The following is a 26,148-nucleotide window of genomic DNA, read 5'->3' as shown; positions in this document are numbered from 1 at the left end:
GTACTGCTAGAACATTTGAGCACAAACGGTATGGGAGACTGAAAGTAGCACGAAACAATGAAACGCGTGGGAGCGAGCCGCGGTAACAAAGCCGTACGGGACGCCGTCTTTCATAACCGAAATAAAATGGTTAAACGGGCCCTTGCCCGGCTAAATAGACATGAAACATTTCTAGCAGTACTTAACTTGGATGCAGCAATAGCTTGACGTTCCATGATGCAAATAAAATCCAAAACGAGCACAAAACACAGAGCAAGAAAAAACATGTGCAGTCTGGATGGTGCTAACGAAAAGGATGCCGGTAGAGGCGCTAGTGGTACTGTCAGAGGCGCTAGTAGTAGCTGTAGCAGGGAGTGGGCCTTGGATTGGCCCCTCTCTGGTAGAGGGATTTTGAAGAAGGATGAATCTACAGTGGTCCCCCCGTATTCGCGTTCTCCGGATTCACGGACTCACACATTCGCGGATTTTTCTTTGGAACCTATCTAGAAATTATTCGCGGACGGACTCCCCCATTCGCGGAATTTTCCAACTAAAATAATCACTAATTAGTGTATTTTGATGTTTATTTTCATGACTAAATACATTTTTATGATACAAAAATGATTTACTAATTTTCAAATATTAATTTTGATTAATACTGTACTAGTAAGTTTAATAAGTTTAAATGATATCACATAATAAAAGTAATAATTCTCTCTTCTCTCTCTCTCTCTACTACAAAGATGTATGTTTTTTTGTATGATAAATAAGTGATTTACTATTTTTATACATTCAACTTACCTGTCAGATATATACTTAGCTTTAGACTCCGTCGTCCCGACAGAGATTCAAATTTCGCGCCACACGCTACAGGTAGGTCAGGTGATCTACCGTCCTGCCGCTGGGTGGCAGGAATAGGAACCATTCCCGTTTTCTATCAGATTCTTTCTGTCGCCGGTACTGTCAACATTGTTGTTGGTACCTCCTGGCTGGAATTCTTTTTTCATCGCAATTGATCTTCTTGACCGACGTTTGGTGACGTACCTGGATCGTTGTATTGGCATATGCTATTTGTGGACCGTTTCTTGAACTTGATTTTGGATTTTTCTAAGAATGTCTGACTCGAGTGTTGTGAGGTGTGTGAATGAGGGCTGCAGGGTGAGAATGCCGAAAACTTCGGTAGATCCTCACACTGCATGCAGGCGTTGTAGAAAGTATGAATGTTCTTTTTCTAACACCTGTAAGGAGTGCGAGAACCTGAGTGCAGAAGAATGGAAGAATCTTACTTCTTATATGAAGAAGCTAGAAAGGGATAGGCTGAGGAAAGCTTCCAAAAGCCGAAGTAGATCTAGGTCTAGTGAACTAGTTTCTAGCTTTCTAGCTTCTCCCCATGATGCATTAATTAATCCTTCTCCCCCTATTTCTGCCCTTTCACCCATTTTAAATCCTACAGATTCAGCAGCGGAAATTGCGGATCTGAAGGCTACCCTTCATAGAATGCAGGTCAAAATGGCGGCATTAGAAGGTAAGAGTGGTGATTTAACAGTGGACAGTGATGTGAGTGTCCCCAGTGTTGTGGAGGGGGCGTCTGATCGGCTCTACAACGCTTCCAGGTCTAGACCTCTTCCAAGCTCCCTGGCCCAGAGGAGAAGGAATGTTGAAAGCCGTACGAAGGTTGTAGAGGTTCCCCACCGGTCAGGCGTCCCTTCGGCAGGTTCTGTTACACCCCAGACTGCCAGGGATCGCTACAGGAAAAGCATCCTTCGTGAGTGTTTTTCGTCAGTCGCCTTCACCTAGAAGAGGGTGGAAAGAGACGAATCTTTCTCGCCCCTTGAAGAGGAGCTGGAAAGCTACGGCGCTTGACTCGAGTCCAGAACACTTTCCTGAAGAGGCTTCTTCAGTAAAAAAGAGAACCTTGTTGACTCCAAGTGCTGTAAGGGAATCTCAGACACCTTCCAGATCTCCCTCCCCTCGTTCCGACACGGACAGGGATGCGACTACTGCTCAGATCCTACAAAAAGTGCAGGAACAGATCTCCTCATTGGTTGGAGTTCAATCCAAGAAACCTCGTAGGAAAGATAACTCCCTTCCTATAAAGAGGTCCGCGGCGCTCTCAGAGGTACCTCCCTCGAAAAGAGAGGTTCCTAAGATTGTTCCATCTTCTCCCAAGCAACGAGCTCCTATAGATGTGAGTGGTTATCCTCAGACCCGGAAGAACCATCTTGGCGAGAAACGCCAGTTAGGACAGAAGCCCTTTCCAGGCAAGGAGAACTTTCCGGTAGAGAGGAGAGAATGTCCAGGAATGAAGGAGTAGACGAACTGAAGGACCATTCCATGGATTTTTCCGAGCAAGAGGCGCCTTCCAAAGGTGAGGAGGTTCTATTCTAGGCCGCTCGGAAATGATCAAGCGCACGGAATCTTCTACGGTAACAGAACGTACCAAAGAGTTTCCTTCCAAGCACTCGGAACATCGCGGACGTTCCGATCTCTCCTTACCCGTGGAAGAACTTTCCATAAGACGCACGGAACTATCCAGGCGCGCAGAATCTTCCAGGCGAGTGGAACATTCCGAACGTTCCAAACTTTCCAGGCGCGCGGAACTTTCCAAGCATTCCACTCAAGCGGAAGTTTCCAAGCGCTCGGATCCTTCCGAGCGAGCGGGAACTTCAAAGCGCGGATCGCCTTCAAGACACTTGGGACTTTCCAAACGGGAAACTTTTTCCGGAAGAGTGGAACAGTCCAAACGAGCGAGACTTTCCAGACGAGAGGAATTTTCCGCACGAGAGGAACTCTCCGAGCGCGAAGAGCTTTCTACAAAAGCGGAACGTTCCAGACATGCGGAACCTTCCAGGCTAGAATCGCCTTCCAAGAGTTCTTCTCGGAAGCGATCTTCCTCTTTGGGACTTCAGAAGGAAAGATCGGTGATATCATGTAAGAGAATAGAAAGGACTTCCAGCTCTCTTACAAAGAATGTAGAGAGTCTTTTCCGCCAGTCCTTCCCCGAATAGAGGCTCTCCTAATGCAGAATATGTGCGACCTACGGAGTGTTTGTCCGTTGCAAGGGATCCGTTCTCCCTTCAGCTGGGCTCGAGCTAGAGGATATCTCGGAAGACGAAGCCCCAGCTAATGAAGGACTGTCTAATTATAAGACTTTATCCGCACTTCTGCTCCAGGAATACGGAGAATCGCTGAGCCCTGCCGCTCCGCCTTCGCCTCGGTCTCTCTGTTCGAGCAATAAGCCATATAAGTCCTCTGCCCTCTTGAAAAATGAAACCGCATTTCAATGAAGAAGGCTCTCCAATCTCTCGGTTCTTGGATGAATTCCAAGAAAGAACTAGGAAAGACTGTCTTCTGTATGCCTCCCTCCAGACTGACAGGTAGAAGAGGCATTTGGTACGAAACAGAGTCGGATTTCTCGAGTCTGGTAGACTCTTCTAGGAGACAAGCCTTATCCTCTGCACGATCTACTTGGAGCATGTCTGATTTGGATCATCTCCTCAAGGGTCTCTTCCACGTGCTGGAGGTTTTTAATTTCTTAGATTGGTCCCTTGGGGTAATTTCTAAGAAGTCTCAAGAATCGGAAAGTCTTACCCCGGAAGTGCTTCATAGCATTTTGGCCTGTATTGATAAGGCGGTCCAGGATGGTTCTGGAGAAGTATCTTCCCTCTTTGGAGCAGGGATACTTAAGAAGAGAGCGGTTTTTGGTTCTTTTCTGACCAAGGCTGTTTCTCCTTCTCAGAGAACTGCATTGCTGTTCGCTCCTTTATCTGAACATCTGTTCCCTTCTCAGTTAGTGAAGGAAATATCACACTCACTTACTGAGAAGGCAACGCAAGACCTTCTTGTCCAATTGGCAAAGAAGAACAGAACAGTTACGACAGCTGCTAAAAAAGTCTCACTTCCGTATCAACAGCCCTTTCGTGGAGGTCCCAAGACACGACCCTCCTTCAAATAGAAGACTTCCGACAAGCGAGGAAGATCAGCCTTCCGTTCCTTTAAGAAAGGAAAATAGCATACAGAACCTCCAAACACTTGTGGGCGCCAGGCTACTGGAATACTCGGAAGCCTGGGGAAAGAGAGGAGCCGACCCTTGGTCGATGTCGGTTCTGAGAAAGGGATATCGCATCCCCTTCAGGGACAGACCTCCCCTGACGTCGACTCCTCTCGAACTGTCAGCTCGTTACAAGGACCCTGTGCTGAGAAACACGCTTCAGATGGTAGAAGAAATGTGGAACAAGGGAGCCATCGAGCCGGTGCTAGATCCACACTCTCCGGGATTTTACAACCGCCTTTTTCTAGTCCCAAAGGCTTCCGGAGGGTGGAGACTGGTTCTAGATGTAAGTGCCCTGAACCAATTTGTAGAAAAAGAGAAGTTCCGTATGGAGACATCTGCATCGGTGATGTCGGCCCTTCGTCCAGGAGATTGGATGGTCTCCCTGGACTTACAAGACGCCTACTTCCATGTTCCCATTCATCCCTCATCAAAGAAGTACCTTCGTTTCGTAATGAAGGGGAAGATTTTTCAGTTCAGGGCCTTGTGTTTCAGCCTATCCACAGCTCCTCAGGTTTTTACGAACCTAATGAAGAATGTAGCGAACTGGCTTCATTTAAAGGGAATAAAAATCTCCCTTTACTTAGACGACTGGCTAATCAGGGCCAGATCGGAAACTCAGTGTTTGGAGGACCTAAAAACGACCTTAGACTTGATTCGAGCTCTAGGATTACTCGTGAACCTCGAGAAGTCTCAGATGATCCCCAGCCAGAACCTGGTTTATCTGGGGATTCAGATGGATTCTCGGGGTTTTCGAGTTTTTCCTTCGCAGGAAAGACTCATACAAGGCTTTATGAAAGTCTCAAACTTCTTAGGGAGAGAACAAAGTTCGGCGAGGGAATGGTTGAGCCTTCTAGGAACTCTTTCCTCGCTGGAACAGTTGTTCTCCCCCCTAGGGAGACTTCAATACTCCCCCCGCCCCCTGCAGTTCTTCTTAAAGGAAGTATGGAACTGGCCAAGACAGGACAACTTTCGGACTCGTTCCAGATACCTCGAGCGGTAAAGAATCACTTGAGATGGTGGTTAGCCCCTCTCAAAAAGAACGAGGGAGTGTCCTTATCCGTGCCGAACCCAAGCCAAGTGTTGTATTCAGACGCTTCGGAAACGGGATGGGGTGCGACGCTAGGAACAAGAGAAGTGTCAGGCACCTGGACGAACGAGCAGATGTCATGGCACATCAACTGCAAAGAATTGATAGCCATACACCTTGCCCTCAAGTACTTCGAATCAAGAGTCAGAGACGGGGTGGTCCAGGTCAACTCGGACAACACCACCGTTCTGGCATACATTCGAAAGCAAGGCGGGACTCATTCGTTCTCCCTCTTCGAACTGGCGAGGGATCTCTTAGTTTGGGCAAAGGAGAGAAACATCATCCTCCTCACGAGATTTGTCCAAGGAGAGAGGAACGTGAGAGCAGACAGACTGAGCAGGAGGAACCAGGTCCTTCTCACAGAGTGGACCCTCCACTCAGAGGTCTGTCGACATCTTTGGGCTCTATGGGGGAGACCTCACATAGACCTGTTTGCCACGTTCCTCTCCAAAAGGATAGACATCTTCTGCTCTTCAGTAGAAGATCCGAGAGCATTCGCTGTCGACGCCCTTCTACTAGATTGGTCGGGCCTCGATACATACGCCTTTCCCCCATTCAAAATTCTGGGCGAAGTAATCAGAAAATTTGTGGCCTCAAAGGGGATGCGGATGACTCTAATAGCCCCATATTGGCCAGCTCAAGATTGGTTCACAGAGGTACTGGAATGGACGGTGGACTTCCCCAGATCTCTTCCAAACAGAGCAGATCTGCTCAGACAACCCCACTTCGAGAGGTATCATCAAAACCTCCCCGCTCTCGCTCTGACTGCCTTTCAACTATCGAAAGACTCATCAGAGCGAGAGGCTTTTCTCAAAAAGCTGCAAAGGCTATCGCTAGAGCCCGTAGACCATCAACTATACAGGTCTATCAATTGAAGTGGGAAGTCTTTAGGAGATATTGTAAATCGAAGAAGCTGTCCTCCTCCAATACCGTCTGTGAACAACATTGCAGATTTCCTTCTTTTCTTAAGGGAGGAATCGCATCTTTCCGTATCCACTATAAAAGGGTACATGAGTATGCTTTCAGCTGTTTTCAGGAACAGAGGCCTAGAAATAGCTGATAATAAGGATCTTCATGATCTGATCCGGTCTTTCGAGACTTCAAAAATCAATACTCCTAGAACCCCGAGCTGGAATCTGGACGTAGTCCTAAAATTTCTAACCTCGAAGCGGTTCGAACCTCCACACCTTGCCTCCTTCAGAGACATTACGAGAAAATGTTTATTCCTGTTGTCTCTCGCTACAGCCAAAAGAACGAGCGAGATACACGCTCTTGATTCTAAGGTTGGTTTTAAAGGAGAGGCTGCCATTTGTTCGTTCCAGACTATTTCTGGCGAAAAATGAAAATCCTTCAAAGCCCTGGCCCAGGAGCTTTGAAGTAAAGGGCCTGTCGAACCTAGTAGGCAAAGAGATTAAGAGGTCCCTTTGCCCGGTAAGGGCTCTTAAATTTTACCTGAGTAAAAAGAAGCAGCTGGGAGGTTGTCAACAGGGTCTATGGTGTTCTGTGAAAGATCCTAAAAGACCCATGTCTAAGAACGCCTTAGCCTTCTTTGTAAGAAGTGTAATTACTGAGGCTCACAATGATTGCCCAGATGACTCCTTCAAACTTCTTAGAGTTAAAGCTCATGAAGTTCGAGCGGTTGCTACGTCTCTAGCCTTTCAAAGGAATTTGTCGTTGAAGAATATTCTTGAAGCGACATATTGGAGATGCAATTCAGTTTTTGCATCTCATTACCTGAAGGATGTCAGGGTAACTTATGAGAAGTGCTTCTCTCTCGGTCCGTTTGTGTCAGCGGATACGGTGCTGAGGGACTTGGAGCAAAAACTGATCCTTATTATTGTGTATGTACGTAAACCCTATAGTTAGAGATGTTCTTGTTTTTCGACTGTCAAAGGCACTAGGCGTCGCACAGGCGACCGTGGCTTTTTGTCAGAAGGAACTGAAGAATATCAGACAAATAAGGGTGTACAAAAAATTTTTTTTTGGTACTGGTGTGTGTGTGTATATAGTGGTGTTGAGTTTTTGGGTTGTTGTCAGGAGTTGGGATACTCCTTACAATCTTTAGAACTAACACAGGTGTTAGGATCAGGTGGTCGGGATGTACGTTTTTGCTCCTCGTATATGCTTTTAAAGCAGGTGTATTGTCATATTAGTGGATTAGCACCCATTGACAAAGGCCATTTAGGCTCTGCCGAGTAAGTGGATAAGACCCCATTGGCAGACCCACAAGATCTCTTAGCCATAGATCACTATCTCGCGGAGGCTCTTGAAGCGAAGCAGACTCCTGGGCAGTAGCCACGAAGTCTTCCGCTTAATCAGTTGGGAACCAAGGTTTATTTGTACCTACAACATATGTTGTTTACCTGTCTATTTCAGTATTTAGCTGTCTCTTACGCACCACCGAGGGTGCCAATCAGCTAAGTATATATCTGACAGGTAAGTTGAATGTATAAAAATGATATTGTTATGATACAATAAAGTTTTATACATACTTACCTGTAGATATATACGATTAATGGCCCACCCAGCCTCCCTGCAGGAGACAGGTGGTAGAGAGAAAGAATCTGATAGAAAACGGGAATGGTTCCTATTCCTGCCACCAGCGGCAGGACGGTAGATCACCTGACCTACCTGTAGCGTGTGGCGCGAAATTTGAATTTCTGTCGGGAAGACGGAGTCTAAAGCTAAGTATATATCTGCAGGTAAGTATGTATAAAACTTTATTGTATCATAACAATATCATTTTCAAATATTAATAATTATTTGTACAGCAATAATATCAATTCATTAACCCTTAAACGCCGAATGGACGTATTAAACGTCGAGTCAAAATCTCCCCCGATTTCCGAATGGACGTACCATACGTCGGCTCAAAAAAGTTTTTTTAAAAATTCGCGGAAAAATACTTATAGGCCTACCAGCCGAAAACTTTTGAATCACGCGCCTTGGGGGATGCTGGGAGTTCACGGATCAAGGCGTTTGTTTTGTTTACAATCGTTTACGCAGCGCGCAAGCGCGAATTTCTTTCTTATTGCACTAAAAAGTATCAGTGACACATCTCAAAAATTATTTCGTTACTTTGACATAATTTTTGCACCGTTTTAAATTATCCTTTACATGAAGTATTATATATGAAAATGTGCGCAATTTCATTTAGAATACAACAAAAAAATAGTCATGATTGTAACTTTTATCAATTTTGAAGTATTTCCATATAAATAACGATAAGTGCCAAAATTTCAACCTTCGGTCAACTTTGACTCTACCGAAATGGTCGAAAAACGCAATTGTAAGCTAAAACGCTTATATTGTAGTAATATTCAACTATTTACCTTAATTTTGCAACAAATTGGAAGTCTCTAGCACAATATTTCGATTTATGATGAATTTATGAAAAAACTTTTTCCTTACGTCCGCGCGGTAACTCTTCCGAAAAAAATCATACATGCGATTGTGGTAATGTTTGCACCATTTTAAAATTAGCCGTTACATAAAGTTTTATATATGGAAACGTGCGCAATTTCATGCACAATACAACTAAAAAACAATCCATTGTTGTAGCTTTTATCAGTTTTGAAATATTTTCATATAAAAAAATGATAAGTGACAAATTTTCAACCTTTGGTCAATTTTGACTCTACCGAAATGGTCGAAAAACGCAATTGTAAGCTAAAACTCTTATATTTTAGTAATATTCAATCATTTACCTTCATTTTGTAACAAATTGGAAGTCTCTAGCACAATATTTCGATTTATGGTGAATTTATGAAAAAAATAAAATTTTCCTTACGTCCGCGCGGTAACTCTTCCGAAAAAATCATACGTGCGATTGTGGTAATGTTTGCACCATTTTAAATTAGCCGTTACATAAAGTTTTATATTATGAAAATGTCGCAATTTCATGTAGAATACAACGAAAAATAATTGAAGTTTGTAGCTTTTCTCATTTTTGAAATATTTGCATATAAATCCCGATAAATAGAAAAAAACCACGTTCGGTCAAATTTGACTCTACCGAAATGGTCGAAAAACGCAATTGTAAGCTAAAACTCTTATATTTTAGTAATATTCAATCATTTACCTTCATTTTGCAACAAATTGGAAGTCTCTAGCACAATATTTCGATTTATGGTAAATTTATGAAAAAAACTTTCCTTACCTCCGCGCGCGGATTCTCCGTCATAAATCTCCGAATTGCGTACATCGAATTCTCGGAAAATTTGCTCCGTTTCATATTAGGCATTTCATAGAGTTTTATATATGAAAATGTGCGCAATTTCATGTAAAATAAAAGGAAAAATATTTGAAGGTTGTAGCTTTTCTCATTTTCGAAATATTTGCATATAAATTACGATAAATAAAAAAAAAAACCACGTTCGGTCAACTTTGACTCTACCGAAATGGTCGAAAAACGCAATTGTGAGCTAAAACTCTTACAGTATCGTCATATTCAATCATTTGTATTCATTTTGAAACAAATTGGAAGTCTCTAGAACAATATTGAGATTTACGGTGAATTTTTGAAAAAAATATTTTTTTACGTCCGCACGTTACGAATTCGTACATCATTTTGTGATAATATTTTTCCGGTGTTGCTTTTATTGTTTTACAATGTATTATATATCAAAATGATTGCAATTTAGTGTACAATCCAACAAAAAAAAAAAGAAACTCGTTAGCTTTTACCGTTTTTTGCACAGCGTGATTTTAATACAATTATGTATGAATTTTTTTTTTCACTACCATATATCGCATTATTTACATATGATAATATTATTTTTCATTTCTGATGATTGCATACTAAACTTCAGGCAATGACAAAAAAAGGAGCCAAAAATGAACTCTTAATCTTCAAAACTAAGCGCGCTGTGATTTTTTGAAAAAATTATTTTTTCCGCTTCCGCGATCACTCAAAACAGGCTCCGGAATTCGGGGGAGTTTTTGATTTTTACCGCTTCGGCGTTTAAGGGTTAAAGAAAATACCATAGTGAATTAGTAAGATTTTAGCTTATAAATTTAAAAAATTATGGAAGAATGAAGAAATCCCAGTCTTCTTCCTCTAACTCCAGGTACTAAAACTGTCAGATATAAGTTAAGTGACAGGAGGGGGAAGGAGCTGTTTTGTTGCTGCCATCAAGTGCTCATGAAATTCCCCCCCCCCCCCCCCTCTCTCTCTCTCTCTCTATCTCTCTCTCTCTCTCTCTCTCTCTCTCTCTCTCTCTCTCTCTCTCTCTCTCTCTCTCTCTCTCTCTCTCTCATTTACTGAGACTCGAGATTTTTTATAGTACTTGTACTATTTGTTTTTAATACTTTCAAATAATAATAATAATAATAACTGTTAATTACAAAATTCATATTATGTGATAGTATTTTAAAGAAATACAATACTGATCTATCCATGTCACTTTTAATGAAGGTTAACTCTCTCTCTCTCTCTCTCTCTCTCTCTCTCTCTACACTCTCTCCTCTTCAAAAAAAAAAAAAAAAACAAGATACTTGTCATAGTGGTAACTCTGTCTCTCTTGGCTGCAAGTGTTATAAGTACGTATCCTTTAAGGCTACTAATGTTTAGGATTACTTTAAAATTATATTTATACAATCTCTAAGATTAATACAGTAATATGATAATAATTTAAGGTAAATTTGATGCAGGATGTTACATAAGGTATACATTTGGTGTTTCTATTTCTTCCTTCTTATCTCTCGCTCTCAGCAAAAGAATTGATAGACAGACAAACATAATTGCACAGTCCTCTCTTTCTCTCTTCTCTGGAGAAATATATGTATTTATGGGAGGGGAAAAAGTTGCCTACAGACGTTCATTTCAATATATTGAAATCGTAAGGAGTTATTCTCTCTCTCTCTCTCTCTCTCTCTCTCTCTCTCTCTCTCTCTCTCTCTCTCTCTCTCTCTCTGCTATTGGCTGTTTATATATTTCTAATGGTAAAATGTTTAAGATGACTTTAAAATTATATTAATAATACCAATTCAATGGTATATTTGATGTAGGATAATACTTTAAGTAGACATTTGGTATTTGTGATTTCACATACAATTGTATCCCTAGTAAAAAGAAAATGGATGTCTCAAATAGTAACAGTATGAAAGAAAACGTGCATACTGAATACTTATGGGGGGACTTAATTATTTTCACATACGTAACTAAGTCATGCAGTACGTACTTAGTATGTATTTATGTATAGCCATAAAATGTAAGATTTACTTTAAAACAGTATTAATAATATTTCAATGATTAATATGAACCATAATAGGATATTTTATGTATATTTGATGAAGGATGGTCTTTTTAGGGATACTTTGGTGTTTGCATGTTCAGGATAGGAGTTTATGAGCATTTTTGAGGGGGTTCGAAACATTCGCGGATTCTAACTATTCGCGGGGGGGGGTTCTGGTACGCATCCCCCGCGAATACGGGGGGACCACTGTAAATGGCAAGAGACCCCTGGTAGTGGTTTCACTCGCCCCAGAAACCATACCGACACCTTTATATATAAGGTGAGCGAGCCAGAATATTCTGGCATTTCCATATTAGCTTTTTCTCTGGTATGTTAGCATTAATTTACCTTAAAAATGTGTGCTAAAGGGACATTTCATGTAGCGACACGGGCTGAGCCCAGAAATAAGATTTTCAAGTTATCGTAGGATCTGTCCTTGATTTAAAACTGCCATGGCCTGGGGTCAGAAGCTGTGGTCTGTATTGCTGAGGGTACCATTCTAGAGGAATTTTCAGCACCTGGAACCTTGTAGAAGTCAATGTTTTCTGTTTAGAGATAACAAGACTTTTCACTGGCTGTTTCCAAAGTTATTGTTCCATAAGTACTTTCCTTGGTACTGCATCAAGTACTTTTATCTCTTGCTGAGGACCAACACCATTAGGTGTTGAGATTGAAGCCCTAATTAGTAAATTTATTGTCAGTACCCTTCTTTAAGCTGGTGTAAAGGGAATGCTAATTTAGCTTTCCGCCTTGAGGGTGATGTTAAGGCTATGCTTTACAGTGCTCTGTAAGAATTCCAATGTAACCCCTTAGTGGGGAAGAAGAGGAAACATCTCTAACCTATTGAGGCATTTAAATTTAAAGGTTGAACCTAGAACATTTTTATCATCCCTTTAGAAACCTTGAACATCTTTGTCAAAGGTAAATGCTGGAAGAGGCAAAGTTAACCTTTGATTTTGTGGTTTTAAGAAACAGATGTTGTTGTCAAAGGTTAAGCCTGGAAGAGGCAAAAATCAACCTTTTGTTTTGTGGTTTTAGAAAACCTAGCTGTCTTTGCCAGTGGTTAAGCTTGAAGGGAAAGTTAACTTTTTGTTTTGTGGTTTTAGAAAACCTAGGATGTATTTGTGAAGGTTGAGCCAGGAAGAGGCAAAGTTAACTTTGTGTGTTGTGATTTTTAGAAACTTATAACATCTTTGCCAATGGTTAAACTTGAAGGCAAAGTTAACTTTTTGTTTTGTGGTTTTAGAAAACCTAGAATGTATTTGTGAAGGTTAAGCCTGTAAGAGGCAAAGTCAACCTTTTGTGTTGCGATATTTTAGAAACTTTTAACGTCTTTGTCAAGGAACACGAGGGTCTTCTGTGACGTATAGATAGGCTAGTGCATGAGAACTAGCTCCATATCTCCTACCTTTATTGATGGTAAACATTCATAATGTGAGCAGCAGTTGTAACTTCATTTAGTGTTAAGTCAATTTGTCGCTTCAGAATAGGATTAATGTGGCACAGTAGAAGTACAATTTGGTTTTTACCCGCTCACTACCTTAAGTATACAGAGTTGTGTTTGGAAACACTAAAGCCCTTAACCCTTTAACGCCGATTGGACGTATTAAACGTCAATATAAATTGTCTGTTGGGTGCCGATTGGATGTATGGTACGTCGATATAAAAAAGTTTTTTTAAAAAATTCATGGAAAAATAGTAATAGGCCTACTAGGCGAAAACTTTTGAATCACGCGCCTTGGGGCATGCTGGGAGCTCACGGATCAAGATGTTGTTTTGTTTACAATCGTTACCCAGGTGCGCAAGCGCGAATTTCTTTCTTCTTGCACTAAAAAGTATCAGCGACACATCTCAGAAATTAGTTCGTCACTTTGACATAATTTTTGCACCATTTTATATTAGCCGTTACATAAAGTTTTATATATGAAAATGTGTGCAATTTCATGTAAAATACAACAAAAAATAACTCATGATTGTAGCTTTTATCAGTTTTGAAATATTTTCATATAAATAACGAAAAGTGCCAAAATTTCAACCTTCAGTCAACTTTGACTCTACCGAAATGGTCGAAAAATGCAATTGTAAGTTAAAACTTATATTCTAGTAATATTCAATCATTTACCTTCATTTTGAAATTGAAAGTCTCTAGCACAATATTTCGATTTATGGTGAATTTATGAAAAAAACATTTTCCTTACGTCCGCGCGGTAACTCCTCCGAAAAAATCATAAATTTTTTCGGCCAATTGTCGTAATGTTTGCACCATTTTAAATTAGCCTTACATAAAGTTTTATATATGGAAATGTGCGCAATTTCATGTAGAATACAACTAAAAACAACCCATGGTTGTAGCTTTTATCAGTTTTGAAATATTTTCATATAAATAACTTTAAGTGCCAAAATATCAACCTTCGGTCAACTTTGACTCGACCGAAATGGTCAAAAAACGCAATTGTAAGCTAAAACTTACATTCTAGTAATATTCAATCATTTATCTCTATTTTGCAACAAATTGGAAGTCACTAGCACAATATTTCGATTTATGGTGAATTTATGAAAAAAAAAAAAAAATTTCCTTACGTCCACGCGGTAACTCTTCCGAAAAAATCAGAAATTTTTTCGTCTGATTGTTGTAATATTTGCACCATTTTAAATTAGCCGTTAAATAAAGTTTTATGTATGAAAATGCGCGCAATTTCATGTAGAATACAACCAAAAACAACCCATGGTTGTAGCTTTTATCATTTTGAAATATTTTCATATAAATAACGATAAGTGCCAAAATTTCAACCTTCGGTCAACTTTGACTCGACCGAAATGGTCGAAAAACGCAATTGTAAGCTAAAACTATTACATTCTAGTAGTATTCAATAATTTTCCTTTATTTTGCAACAAATTGGAAGTCTCTAGCACAATATTTCGATTTATGGTGAATTTATGAAATAGACTTTTTCCTTACGTCCACGCTGTAACACTTCCGAAAAAATCATAAGTTTCTTCGTCCAATTGTCGTAAGGTTTGCACCATTTTAAATTAGCCGTTACATAAAGTTTTATATATAAAAATGTGCGCAATTTCATGTAGAATACAACAAAAAACAACCTATGGTTGTAGCTTTTATCATTTTGAAATATTTTCATATAAATAATGGTAAATAGAAAAAATTCGTCCTTCGGTCAACTTTAACTTGACGAAAATGGTCAAAAACTGCAATTTTAAGCTACAACACTTACAGTCTAGTAATATTCAATCAATTAACTTCATTTTGCAACAAACGGGAAGTCTCTAGCACAATATTTCGATTTATGGTGAATTTTTGAAAAGTTTTTTTTTACGTCTGAGCGTTACGAATTCATGCATCATTTTGTGACAATATTTTCTCTGTGTTGCCTTGATCGTTTTACAATGTGTTATATACCAAAATGATCCCAATTTAGTGTACAATACAACAACAAAAATTAACTCATTAGCTTTAACCGTTTTGCTCACAGCGCGATTTGAATACAATTATATATGAAATTTTTTTTTTGCACTGTCATATATCCCAATATTTATATATGATAATGATATTTTTTTCATTTCTGATGGTTGCACACTAAACTTCAGGCAATGACAAAAAAAGGAGCCAAAAATGAACTCTTAATCTTGAAAACTAAGCAAGCGTGCTGTGATTTTTTGAAAAAAAAAACATTTTTTCCGCTTCGGTGCTCACTCGCGAACGCCGCCAGCATATGGGAGACAATTTTTAAAACACCGCTTCGCCGTTTAAGGGTTAATCCACATCTAGTAGTGGGTAGTCTTTTCCTGTACCAAAAAAAAGAGGAATTCTTTTGGCTCTTGTTTAAATCCCAAGTTTTAATAGTTTGGGGAGCGTGAACGCCTCTGCTACTGCTTCATCTACAGTTCGACGATCGAGCCTTCTAATGCTGGACATGTTGGTGTTCATCGGTTCTGCACGCCCTGCAAGCGTAGGATGAGTACCCTCACACATGATCGACATTCTCTTTTTTTATGTTGTGTAGGAAGGTTCAGTGTACGTAATACCAGTCAGAGATGTTTGTCTTGGTTAGGAGACAAGGAAGCACTAGAGTTAGTTATTCAAGAAATTAGTGGACAGGTTATCATCTAGTATGTCTGCAAGCCTCCGAGTGGATAGGTTCTGCCGGCCCCTCTGGCGCGGATCAGGCAGTGTTGGCAGCAGACTTCCCCTTCCCTCAATATGTTAGTTCTGAGGATGATGATAATTTAGGTCAGATACAGACGAGTAGGGATAATAGGCTACATAGTGTTCAGGAAGAGAAGTGCAGCTTCTTCAGTTCGGTTTCTATTATAGTAGTTTATAGAGGGACGGGTTGTCTTTAGAGTCTCTTTGGATTTTCTTGCTTCAAATTCCTTGCATCAGAAGCTTACTAGGTTCATGGTTGGTCATTTAGGGGTGGTTTCGGGTCTGCCGGGTTCTGAAGTGTTGAATACTGCTCCTTCATCTTAAAGGATCTTTTCCTTCTGTGGATAAATTTAGTTCGTCTTGCGATGGTGGTAAACTTGGGTGATAAGTTTTCAATTTGACTCTACATATACGGTATGGTAATTGTTAATATCGAATAATTCTCAGTTCAATGCATATTGACTTACGATAATTCTGTATGTAGAGAAATTGAATAAAATTAACTACCGCCAGCCTAGCGTTCACGATAAAGTATCGTATGCATGTACGGTAGCCTAGCCTAAAGTATTCTCTATACCATATATCGGTATGGTAATTTTTAATAGTGGCTAATGTAGATTCAATGGATTCTGACTTTGGATAATTCAGCACAGGTGTAAATTGAACTCGGAACGAGAATCCGATCTTAGGATAATTCAGTATGAAATGTAATCGAACACGAATGAAGATCAGATTCTGTCCGTCTTCAGCATTATAAGTGTATTATTTGTATCATATTAATGTAGTATAAATACTAACTCAGCAGTCAGTTTCTTGTTCTGGAATCCGCTGATGGCAAATACAAGTTTGTGTTGCCGTATTTAACTCATTCTTGTCCTGGTTGGCAAGCATGACTGACATAACAGCTCTTCCCCACTTATGCCATGTTTGTTGTCTTGAGGGAAGGCATGTTTTCAACTATGTTGACATTGTGCCATAGAAATCATAAGGAATGTGAACATTTCATTGTTTTCCAAGAAATTCCCTCGGGTGACGGAATTCATTTCTATGACGTCTTCATCCGTTTAGCAGACAAATTGCCGTCAGTAATTACATTATGCTTATGGCAATTACAGTTACAAATATAATTACTAGTCGTATTATCAAATTACAGTGACAACTGTAATTAATATTAGAGTAAAAGGGTTACATTTAAGTTACCCTAAAATATGTAATTGATTACTTTTCAATTCAATTACAATTACACAAGCTTGTCGTCAACACACAGCACAGTTGTGGGGGGGGGGGTTGGCCTAGGCAGGCAGTGATGCCAACTAGTCAATTTCCTTCGCTCCAGATGCAACCATATCACTTGGTCTCGTTGAATGTTTTTGTTCCTAGTTAGCATAAATGAATATCTGGATACTTAACTTATATGCAACGAAGTCATATTGTTCGTCTTACGACGTAATTTAAGTCCAAAATTTGACTAATACATCTCATTGGAAACTAGTTTTTTCCCCTCCGTTAATAGATTGCATAAATTTTAGTGATTCCGTTCGTATTCACTCTTTTTCGTCGGTATTACAAGCTTTACGTTATTAATCTTTTGTCGGTGTGAAAACAACAGTAAAGAGCTCTTTCATGCTAGTAGTTTTCTTTTACCACGTCTGTGTTTGAATTCATATAAAAGCTTGAAAGTTTTATCCATGTTGCTGATGCATGTAATATTGCCTTATCAGCTTCAGCTGCATTTATAACTTGAATACAGTAAGTGTTTACTGTCGCACACGGATGAATACAATAAACAGATGTTGCTGTCGGATTCGATCATATCAGCAACAAAGTAGTTTCTCGTTCGGTTGTTCATAGCTGTACACAGTTATACGAGTATATATCATTAAGATAATACTTATTAACTCGGAAGATGGTGCCAAGTTATTGAGGTGAAGTTAGATGATTGTAATTCGGCCTCTCCCTCTCTCTCTCTTACTTAACTAATTTCATATTCTCTATTCATCTTACTTTTCACCCTCTCCTAACATTGTTTCATTGTGCAAGAGAGGCTTTTCCCCCTGTTACACCTTTCAAACCTTTTACTGTCAATTTCCTTTTCAGCGCTGAATGACCTCACCTCATAGGTCCCAATAATTGGCCTTTAGCCTAAATTCTATATTAAACTCAACCGTCTCATTGCCTGACTGCTCGCTGCTGCCTACCCCAGCTGCACGAGATTTAGAAAGACTTTTCAAAATGTAGTAGTGCCGATTTTAATTACCAACCACATCGTAAATCGAATGATCATAGGACAAATTACAGTAACTTGAGTACGGACTGTATTCACGATCACATCTTGAAGAATTTTCCTGATTTTCTATGATGTTTGTCAAGATCATCATGGGGAACAGAATCAGTCTAGTTTCTCTCCCTTTTTTTTTTTTTTTTTTTTTTTTTTTTTTTTTTTTTTTTTTTTTTTTTTTTTTTTTTTTTTTAAACTTCTTCTAATGTCTTTACACAATCTTCTTTATCTGGTCATTCTTCGGAGGTCGCTTCGGAGTCTTCTCTCGCTCATCCTGTATCTTGCCATTAACACACCAGAGCAAGAGTTTTCATCAGTTCACCCTGAAATCCCCCCCCCCCCCCCTCATTCTCTCTCTTCGGGGTTAAAGGAAGTAATTTTGGAGGGGCTGCCTTCTTAGTAACTTCCACGGGTCCTGTAATTCTCTGGCTGCTGGTCCGGATGCTTCAAAGGTGGTTGCGGAGTCTTCCACAAGTCCGTATTTTCATCCTTTACTTGTTTTGAGACATAATGTGTCCTCCATAGTTCTTGCAGGGGCTACTGCAGTTGGCAATTCGTCTGCATTGTTGTTGATTGTATCGATACCGGTTGTGTCGTTAGCCACTCCTTTCATAGGGTAGTTAGTAATCTTCGTTGTTCAGTTCCCATTTTATACTTTAGGTGTTTGAGACGTAAAGTGCTTACTGCAGTAATTGCTGGAGGCTACAATCGTTGGCAGTTCGTCTGCCCCATAGTCAGCACTTTTTGTGCCCCCAGCCTTCTTTTCTTTCTTTAGGGTTGCTGGTAATTTCCTTATGCAGCTCCCATTGGTTCCACAGTTCGTAACCTGTCATTAAAGCACTAGTATATGCGTCGCACCGTTGGTTCTCCACCCGCACAATGTCGGCGTTCGGTGCTCCAGTGGTTACTCGTAGTGCCTTCCTTTTTTTTTGTCTCCTGCTTCTTTCTCAACCTTTTCCCGCTGCTTTTTCTGTTCCGCCTTCAAGGGGTTCAATGTGGGTTTGGCCTTGTTTCTGGGGTTTCTGGGAGTACTTCTTCCCCCCACTTGATCAGTATAGTTTCAGCTCCGGACTCCAGTCCAGGTTTAGTATTGGTAACCGTCGTTAGTTGGATCGCATTTTGCGACCTCTTCACTCTTAGGGGTTGTTGCTCTCCCAGTGTAGTTGGCCAGGTGTCGTGTCATATTCACTGGCTGGTGCGGAGTTTCGCAGTCGAGTGAGACTGGTTCAAGGTTATGTCATCGTCTTGCTTGGTACACGTTTGGCGCAACAGTGTGTGGTTGACTCGTAGAGGTGGGTGTTCATCGCCAAGGTATATTCAGCTTAGGTGTAAAATTATCGTCACTGGGTAGTGAGGGTGTGCGCAGTCGAATGAAACTAGCACTTACAGTATTTGCAGAACTGGTGATGGTTGGCTCTTGTGAGGGAGTGGACAGCGGTCGGACAGCTGTTAAGTCATCATGTTTGGTGGAGGGGTTTGCAGGATTGCGCAGTGAAGTACGACTTGCTCAGGAGTTTATCATTATTTTGTTGGTATATGGTTGTGCAATCCGATTGATTGGCTCACATATGATGGGATCCTGTATGTCAGTTTAGTATCGAGCAGCCAGGTGTAGCAAGTTCTGGGTTCTTGGGTGCTGCTCTTGTGGGGTTCGGCCTTTCTCCTTTTCCTGTTCCAGTCCGGTCGGACAGGTCTGACAGGGGATAGATACCCTTTGAAGAGAGAATTGGTTGCTATTTGTGGGTTTCTGTTTCTCCGGTGAAGGAGAGCAAGTATAAACAGACGGTGGAGTTTGTCCATTCTCTCTTCTGCAGTCCAGGCTCCGGAGGAATCTCAGTTAATTCAAGTAATGTTTGATACGTTGTATTCAACTAAACCAGTAGTCTCTCAAACATCAAGTAGGCTGATCTGGTTTCGGCGGAGTCGGGGAGTTTTTGGGGAAGACGACTCTAGGCTAGCATCACTTTCTGTATGAAGTAGCATGTAAAACTCTTCTGCCGGAGTCCGAGTTCCGGTTTATGAGTCAGTTGAGGTGTTTCTCAGATCCTGGACTGTTTGACAACCTCTTCATTTAGGTTTCAAGGTTTGCATACCAGACTAACATTTCAGCTGGGTGTACTATGTTCTTCAGACCAACATTTTGGCTGGCTATACTATGTTCTTGTCAAGGAGAGGAGGGACTTCTTGTTAAATCATCTACCTCAGCACTATCCGGACATTCATAAGAAGGTTCTATTTATGGCACCTCTTGTGCTCAGCAACAGTTTTAGAAACAAGATGTCTCCTCGATGGTCAATTCGCGTCGTCATCATATTTAAGACAAGTCGCAGCAGCATTGTGGGATGATCGTATAGCAAGTAACGGATCACAAATGCTGCTGTGTCCGGTTCGAGCTCTCAAAGTTTATTTGTCACGTACTGAGGAACTTTTACCTCTTATGAGAATCTTGTCTGGTTTCTCCTAGGTGTCCATCTTGTTCCATTTCCAAAGTGCAGTTAGTTTCTTCTTGCAAGGGGTTCTAAGTCAAGCGTCGGTTGGTTCTTCATTGCTTTCGGAGCCTTCTAGTTGGGGCTTTGCGCCCGAGGGCGCAAAGTATCACAGATGGCTACCCTTCAGCTTCGGGAGGATTGTTGCGGTGTCGGCGATCATCTAGTCGGTTATTTGAGAGTTGGTGTAGATTTTCACAACGCTCTACCTTAGGGATTTTCAGTTTCTTTAGAGGAGGGTTACTCGCAGGGTCCTGTCATTGCAGTAACTCCGTTTTATTGTTGGCTTGGTAGAGTTAGGATGTTGGAAGTTTAGGGAGGCAGTGTTAGTCTAAATGAACTCGAGTGTTTCTGTTGGTCATGCTTAGATTGAGTGTATTGTTCCTTTAGGCCCTTGATGTTAGGCAGATCCTGATGGTCAGGTTGGAATAACTACAACTACTTCAGCACAAGTCATCTACATCAGTAAGCAGTAGAGAACTGAAGGTCCTCCACACTCAACTTCTCCTCCATACATGAGAGGCTAGATAGCCACATGGGATGATGTTCTGAATCAGGCAGTACCTTGGACTCGACACTGACGGTATGGTACTTCCTCTGCAAGCATCCTCACTTACTGAGCTGGACGACCAGGTGAGGAGATTGTTTTTACCTCCATGAATAAGAAGTATAGCTTACCACATGGGAGGTAATTCTGACTCAGACGGTACCTTAGACTCAACACTGACGTTGAAGTACTTTCTTTGCAAACATCCTCACCTCTGAGTTAGATAACTAGGAGAGGATATATGCATTTATACATGGTAGGTTGTTTATGAGTTACCTGCGTATGCTCCGGGGATAGGTCCGGCTGAATTAGATTGATCCCACCTCCATGTAAATGTTGTTAATCAGGCAAATTCAGGTGTTCAGGGAGTGTATTGCAACATGAAGTTTTCATAATAAAACTAATATTGTAATACTTACCTGAACACCTGAATGATTCCCACCCTCCTCCCTACTTCAGTTTGACAGTGAATGATTCAATTGAGGAAACAGGCCTCTGGTGGCTGGTATTTGCAGCAGCATTGCCAACGGTAACACAGGTAACTCATTTGACTAGATTTTACCTGCAGCATTGGTAATGCTGACAGTTAAAATTACCCACTAAGTGGTAAATATGTGGGGATATAGTTTGGGCTGGTCAGTGACCAGGGCTAATTCAGGTGAGTATTATAATATTAGTTTTATTATGAAAACTTCATTTCTAAGTGGCATTCACCTCCAGTCAGTTGACATTGACTACATCATACCTAATTGGTAAGGTCCTGTATAAAAAGGGATGGTTTGTATTCTTGTCAGAACAAACAAATTTAAGAGTAGTATGTATCTTTTGTAGATATAGAAATCAGAACATTTTACATGGTTAAACCCACCCCTAATGGTCTGCTTGGTCTGTGCAGCCAAAGAAAAAGTGGCTAGTGGTGTTAGGTGAGTGGTATTTCCCTACATGCAATATAAAGGCTCTGGCTTATATACCTAGGAAAAATACAAATTTTACTTAACATTTTTTATATTTTATGTTTTTGGCAAATTATTTCCAATGTTATACACAGTATATTTTTTCTAGAGAAGTTCTGGTAACTGGAAATGTAGCAAGTCATCATACACACATGCTGTAAAACCACTATAAGAGACCAACAAAATTATTAAAAGATCTTCTAGAGTTTTGATGTTATTCAGACTTGGCACACCATATATCATTCTTGAGCTTTTAACTTTGTCTTAGTGGTAAATGCCTAGCATTTGTTCTTGTCCAGTCATATACATTGGATGTAGTATTAAAGGAATGTTCCTTCCCTTGCAAATAATCAAATAACTATTTAAAGTAATATTTAACGTAAGCTGTAGTATATCTTGTACATCGCTTCTTGTGATTCAACCTTTATTCTCTCAAGCAAATGAAAAATGTTAGTTTTAATATGAAATAATGTTTTGCCCACAGTTGCTTCGTAAAGACGCTCGTGAACGGCTAAGCTTACAGGGAGTTTTGGAACATCCTTGGATACTTGAACTGACAAAGGATCTCAACAGCCAGTCTGTCCCTCAGGTGCAATAGCTAGTCTACGAAAGTTAACTATAGATCTTGTATATTGTATTCATAAGGACTACCTGGGGTTTAATTTGTTTGCTAGGTGGAGATTAAAAGCTGCATTTAACATTATGATCTAGCTTTTGTATTTTAATTGTTAACATTACAGTTTTACAGAGTTTTTTTCTTTAGGTTTTATATGTATAGTAATCAGATATGGGTGAATTTTCTATATCAATAAAGTGTACCCTTATAGAGCTTGCTTTTAATTCACTTACTTATGCACCAAAACACATACTTTTTCATTTCTTAATGTTCAGTATGATGGAAATTTATACAGAACTACCCAGGTGGTGTTCTCTTTTTTATATGTACATAGCTTGATTATATGGTTCCTTAGAATATCTGTCATTTATATTTATGTTAATTCTGACTGATACAGGTAGAATTATGTTTGGTCATTTTTATTCTGTAGCCAAATGATGTTTATATAATATTAAATAAATCAGGGTCTGTGTTATTGGTATAACTACTGGTTTGTGACCAGACTACTTCAGTTAACTGCAAAACATTTGGGGTCTGTGTTCTAAACATTTCGTATGCTCTTTGAAAATCAAGTTAAATCTGGCAACTTGAGGAATCGGTGGTGTTAACCAGGGGTGTTATCTGCTGGTATCACTTAATTTTCAAACTAGCATTAAAACCACTACATTTCAACTTTTTCATTACGTTGATTGATTAGAAATTACTTGAGCCAACTGTAATTGTTATTTTATCAGAAACAAATGAAACAAAAGCCAGTGCAAGCTATTATTATCAAAGATATGACACTCCATATGACCACTAAGGTTTGCAGTACCAACTCTGTATTTCCCCAATATTGTTAAAAGTAAAGAAGATGAAGCAATAAATTACTCAATTTTATATATAGACCCCTTAAACAAAACTGCACACTACAAAATAAACATTCCTAAACTAAACCAGCTTGAGAAGAGCCTTTCTTAGGCTCAGGGGTTTGGATAAATTAATCCTTTATATTATAATAATAATAATCTCCTAAACTAGCATGCTGTAACAAAAGTGCATAAAAGCTTATTGCATAACAAACTGCTCTGCTGCTGGACACTATATGGACCGTCAATAAATGCTTTGTAAAAGAAATAAGAATATGAGTTAGGAGACATATTTCTTACGAATTTGATATATGTATTTGATTTGACAATAAGTGGGAGGATATTACTCTTTTCACAGACTAGATTGCATATTTTAGATAAAACGTGTGGTTTGATCAAAATGTCAAGAAACTTTAGCTTGTGTGTACCTTCTAAGGAATTATCTCACTTGTAATTTCTAGGTTATGGATGATTGTATGGCTCATATTTATTGTTACACATGGATTTCTTGCATAGTATTAGTTAGTGCATAGAGACTTGCCACAGGAAGTGTGGATGTAATTTGTTTGTATGCCAAAAGTTCAGCAGTTTTAAGGTTACAAATTTCAAAATAATTTTCTGTAAGCTGTATCAGATATCTGTCTTTTTGTTGTAGTTCCTTTGAACACTGAGATGCCTATTGTGATTCATTAGATGATAGGATTCTATATATTATACAGATTGTAGTTATTTTAACTTACAGATTAAGATAAACATTCCTGTCTATTTTCTTACTTTAAAACTTTAACATAAAAACTCTCCAATGGAAAATATTACATCTTGCTTTTCATATTTTCTGCCAAGTTTTCAAAATTTCAAGTATACCAATAAATGTAAAATTGATTAATTTTTTTTAATTATAACCATGATTAATTAAATAGGAAGAGGTCTGCTTATAATGACATATGCTCATAGCTAGAAGCATGGATTTGGCCTTTGGGCTTCATTTTTATTGCTGACTCTCATTATTGGCCATGGCCATAACCAGAGCCTCAAGGCCAACTGAAAAGAATAAATTTCAAGAAGAATAAGACAATGAAGCAGTGAAGGTTTTCCCTCAGATTCAAATAACGGACCAACCTCTCAAGTGACTGCAAACATTGCGAGAGAGCAGAAAAAACTGAAATCCCAATCTGCTTGATTCACTTGATTAATTCTGGAGATAAATTTTTTAAAGTTTTGATATACTGAATACCCACTCAACAATAGCAGCAGTATGGCTACATATTCAAAATGGTTGTCTTTTACACCTTAAAAGAAAATAAGACGCCTTAACCAAAACTGTTAAAAAAAATTCTATTTTTACATAAAAGGAAATGAATGGCATCACATTTACAAAACTATAACCGTAAAATAGAATAAAGTTAAGTGTGATATGAATGGTACAAGCAACAGTAATATTACCAAATAATGAACAGATAAAGAACAACAGTACAGTATTAGACTGTCCAAAGGTTGTAATAAAACAAGCATGCATAAGGATTACTTAGAAGAATAAAAATAATTTATGTAATGCCAAAACTATAGCAAAAAAAAAGTTTGACTGATAAAGCTTGCCTCAAAAATGAATAATATAATACAACCTGCAACAATACAAAAAACAAAATAGTAGTACAAAAATAATCAAAATAAACATTTAAGAGGTTGATACTGTACACCATACAATTTATGTGGAATCATGTAATGTATCAATTTTGGCTGAGACCATCATGTTACATCTAAAGAACTTGAGACCTTAAAAAAGAACGGATTTGACCACAGGTGAAACTATATGAGAACTGAAAGTCAGAGGTTTCAATGGGCCAGCCAAGAAATTTACATACAAAATAACACCTAATCAAAATTTGAAAAAGAAGCACAGAAATAATAATGGTGTGCACTCAACCAATGATTCTAAGGATAACACAAACTCAATAAAAATTCATAAGAAAAAATCTTGAAGTTAAAACAGATGGACTTGAAAAAATATGAATAAAAAAGTTTTGACAAAGGAAAATCCTATTTTTATATAAGCAACTTACCAAGTAATGTCATTGTTGTAAGTTCCACTTATACAGCAGCTTGTATTCAAAACTTTGTGGGTAACACTTTTAACTGTCTGTGTAGGTGACTAGGTCCGTCCCCTAGCGGATGTATCAGGATTGACTTTAAGAGTATGACGTCAATCTATACCTACCGTTTTCTGGGTAAGCACAGAGTAATGGCGGTGATCTAATTATTTTCTGGTTATATGACTGGATTTCAATGGTAGCCAACCACTTTAATGTGTTTTAGTAATGTTCAGGATCCCTTCACAATTAGTTTTTTCCTGTTGATTCACCAACAGAATTTTGCCCTAGATGTAATCCATTAGGCCAATCCTTTGTTTACATTAGGCTTGCAAGATGCCGATAATAGTTCTGCCCTAAAGGTAATTCTTGTATGTTACACCATTCCTTTAGGTTATTTGCAAGCCTTCAGTAGATAGATTTGCCTTAATAGTATTTGAATGGTGTTTAGCCCTCTTACGCCGAAGCCCTAAAAATCAAAACCTCTCCTGTATGCCGGCGCCGGTTTGGAGTGAGCGCGGAAGCGGAAAAAATAATTTTTTCAAAAAATCACAGCGCGCTTAGTTTTAAAGATTAAGAGTTCATTTTTGGCTCATTTTTTTGTCATTGCCTGAAGTTTAGTATGCAATCATCAGAAATGAAAAATAATATTATCATATGTAAATAATGCGAGATATGGTAGCGAAAAAAAAAAATTCATAGATAATTGTATTCAAATCACGCTGTGCAAAAAACGGTCAAAGCTAACGAGTTACTTTTTTTTCCGTTGTATTGTACACTAAATTGCAATCATTTTGATATATAATACATAG

At 39.2% G+C, this 26,148-nt stretch overlaps 1 protein-coding gene across 1 annotated transcript in view; it reads left to right on the top strand.

Annotated features, from left to right (window-relative positions):
• The window catches only part of LOC135204015 (aurora kinase-like), a 215,106-nt gene extending 190,975 nt beyond the window's left edge, over positions 1-24,131 (top strand). The window contains 1 exon segment of the mRNA XM_064233944.1: positions 22,270-24,131. Coding sequence (XP_064090014.1) covers positions 22,270-22,383 — 114 coding nt within the window. The 3' untranslated portion in view covers positions 22,384-24,131.
• The last annotated feature ends 2,017 nt before the right edge of the window (positions 24,132-26,148 follow it).

The sequence above is a fragment of the Macrobrachium nipponense genome, chromosome 44 (genome assembly GCF_015104395.2).
Source record: "Macrobrachium nipponense isolate FS-2020 chromosome 44, ASM1510439v2, whole genome shotgun sequence".
NCBI lineage: Eukaryota > Metazoa > Arthropoda > Malacostraca > Decapoda > Palaemonidae > Macrobrachium > Macrobrachium nipponense.
This window is presented reverse-complemented; position numbering and strand designations above follow the sequence as displayed.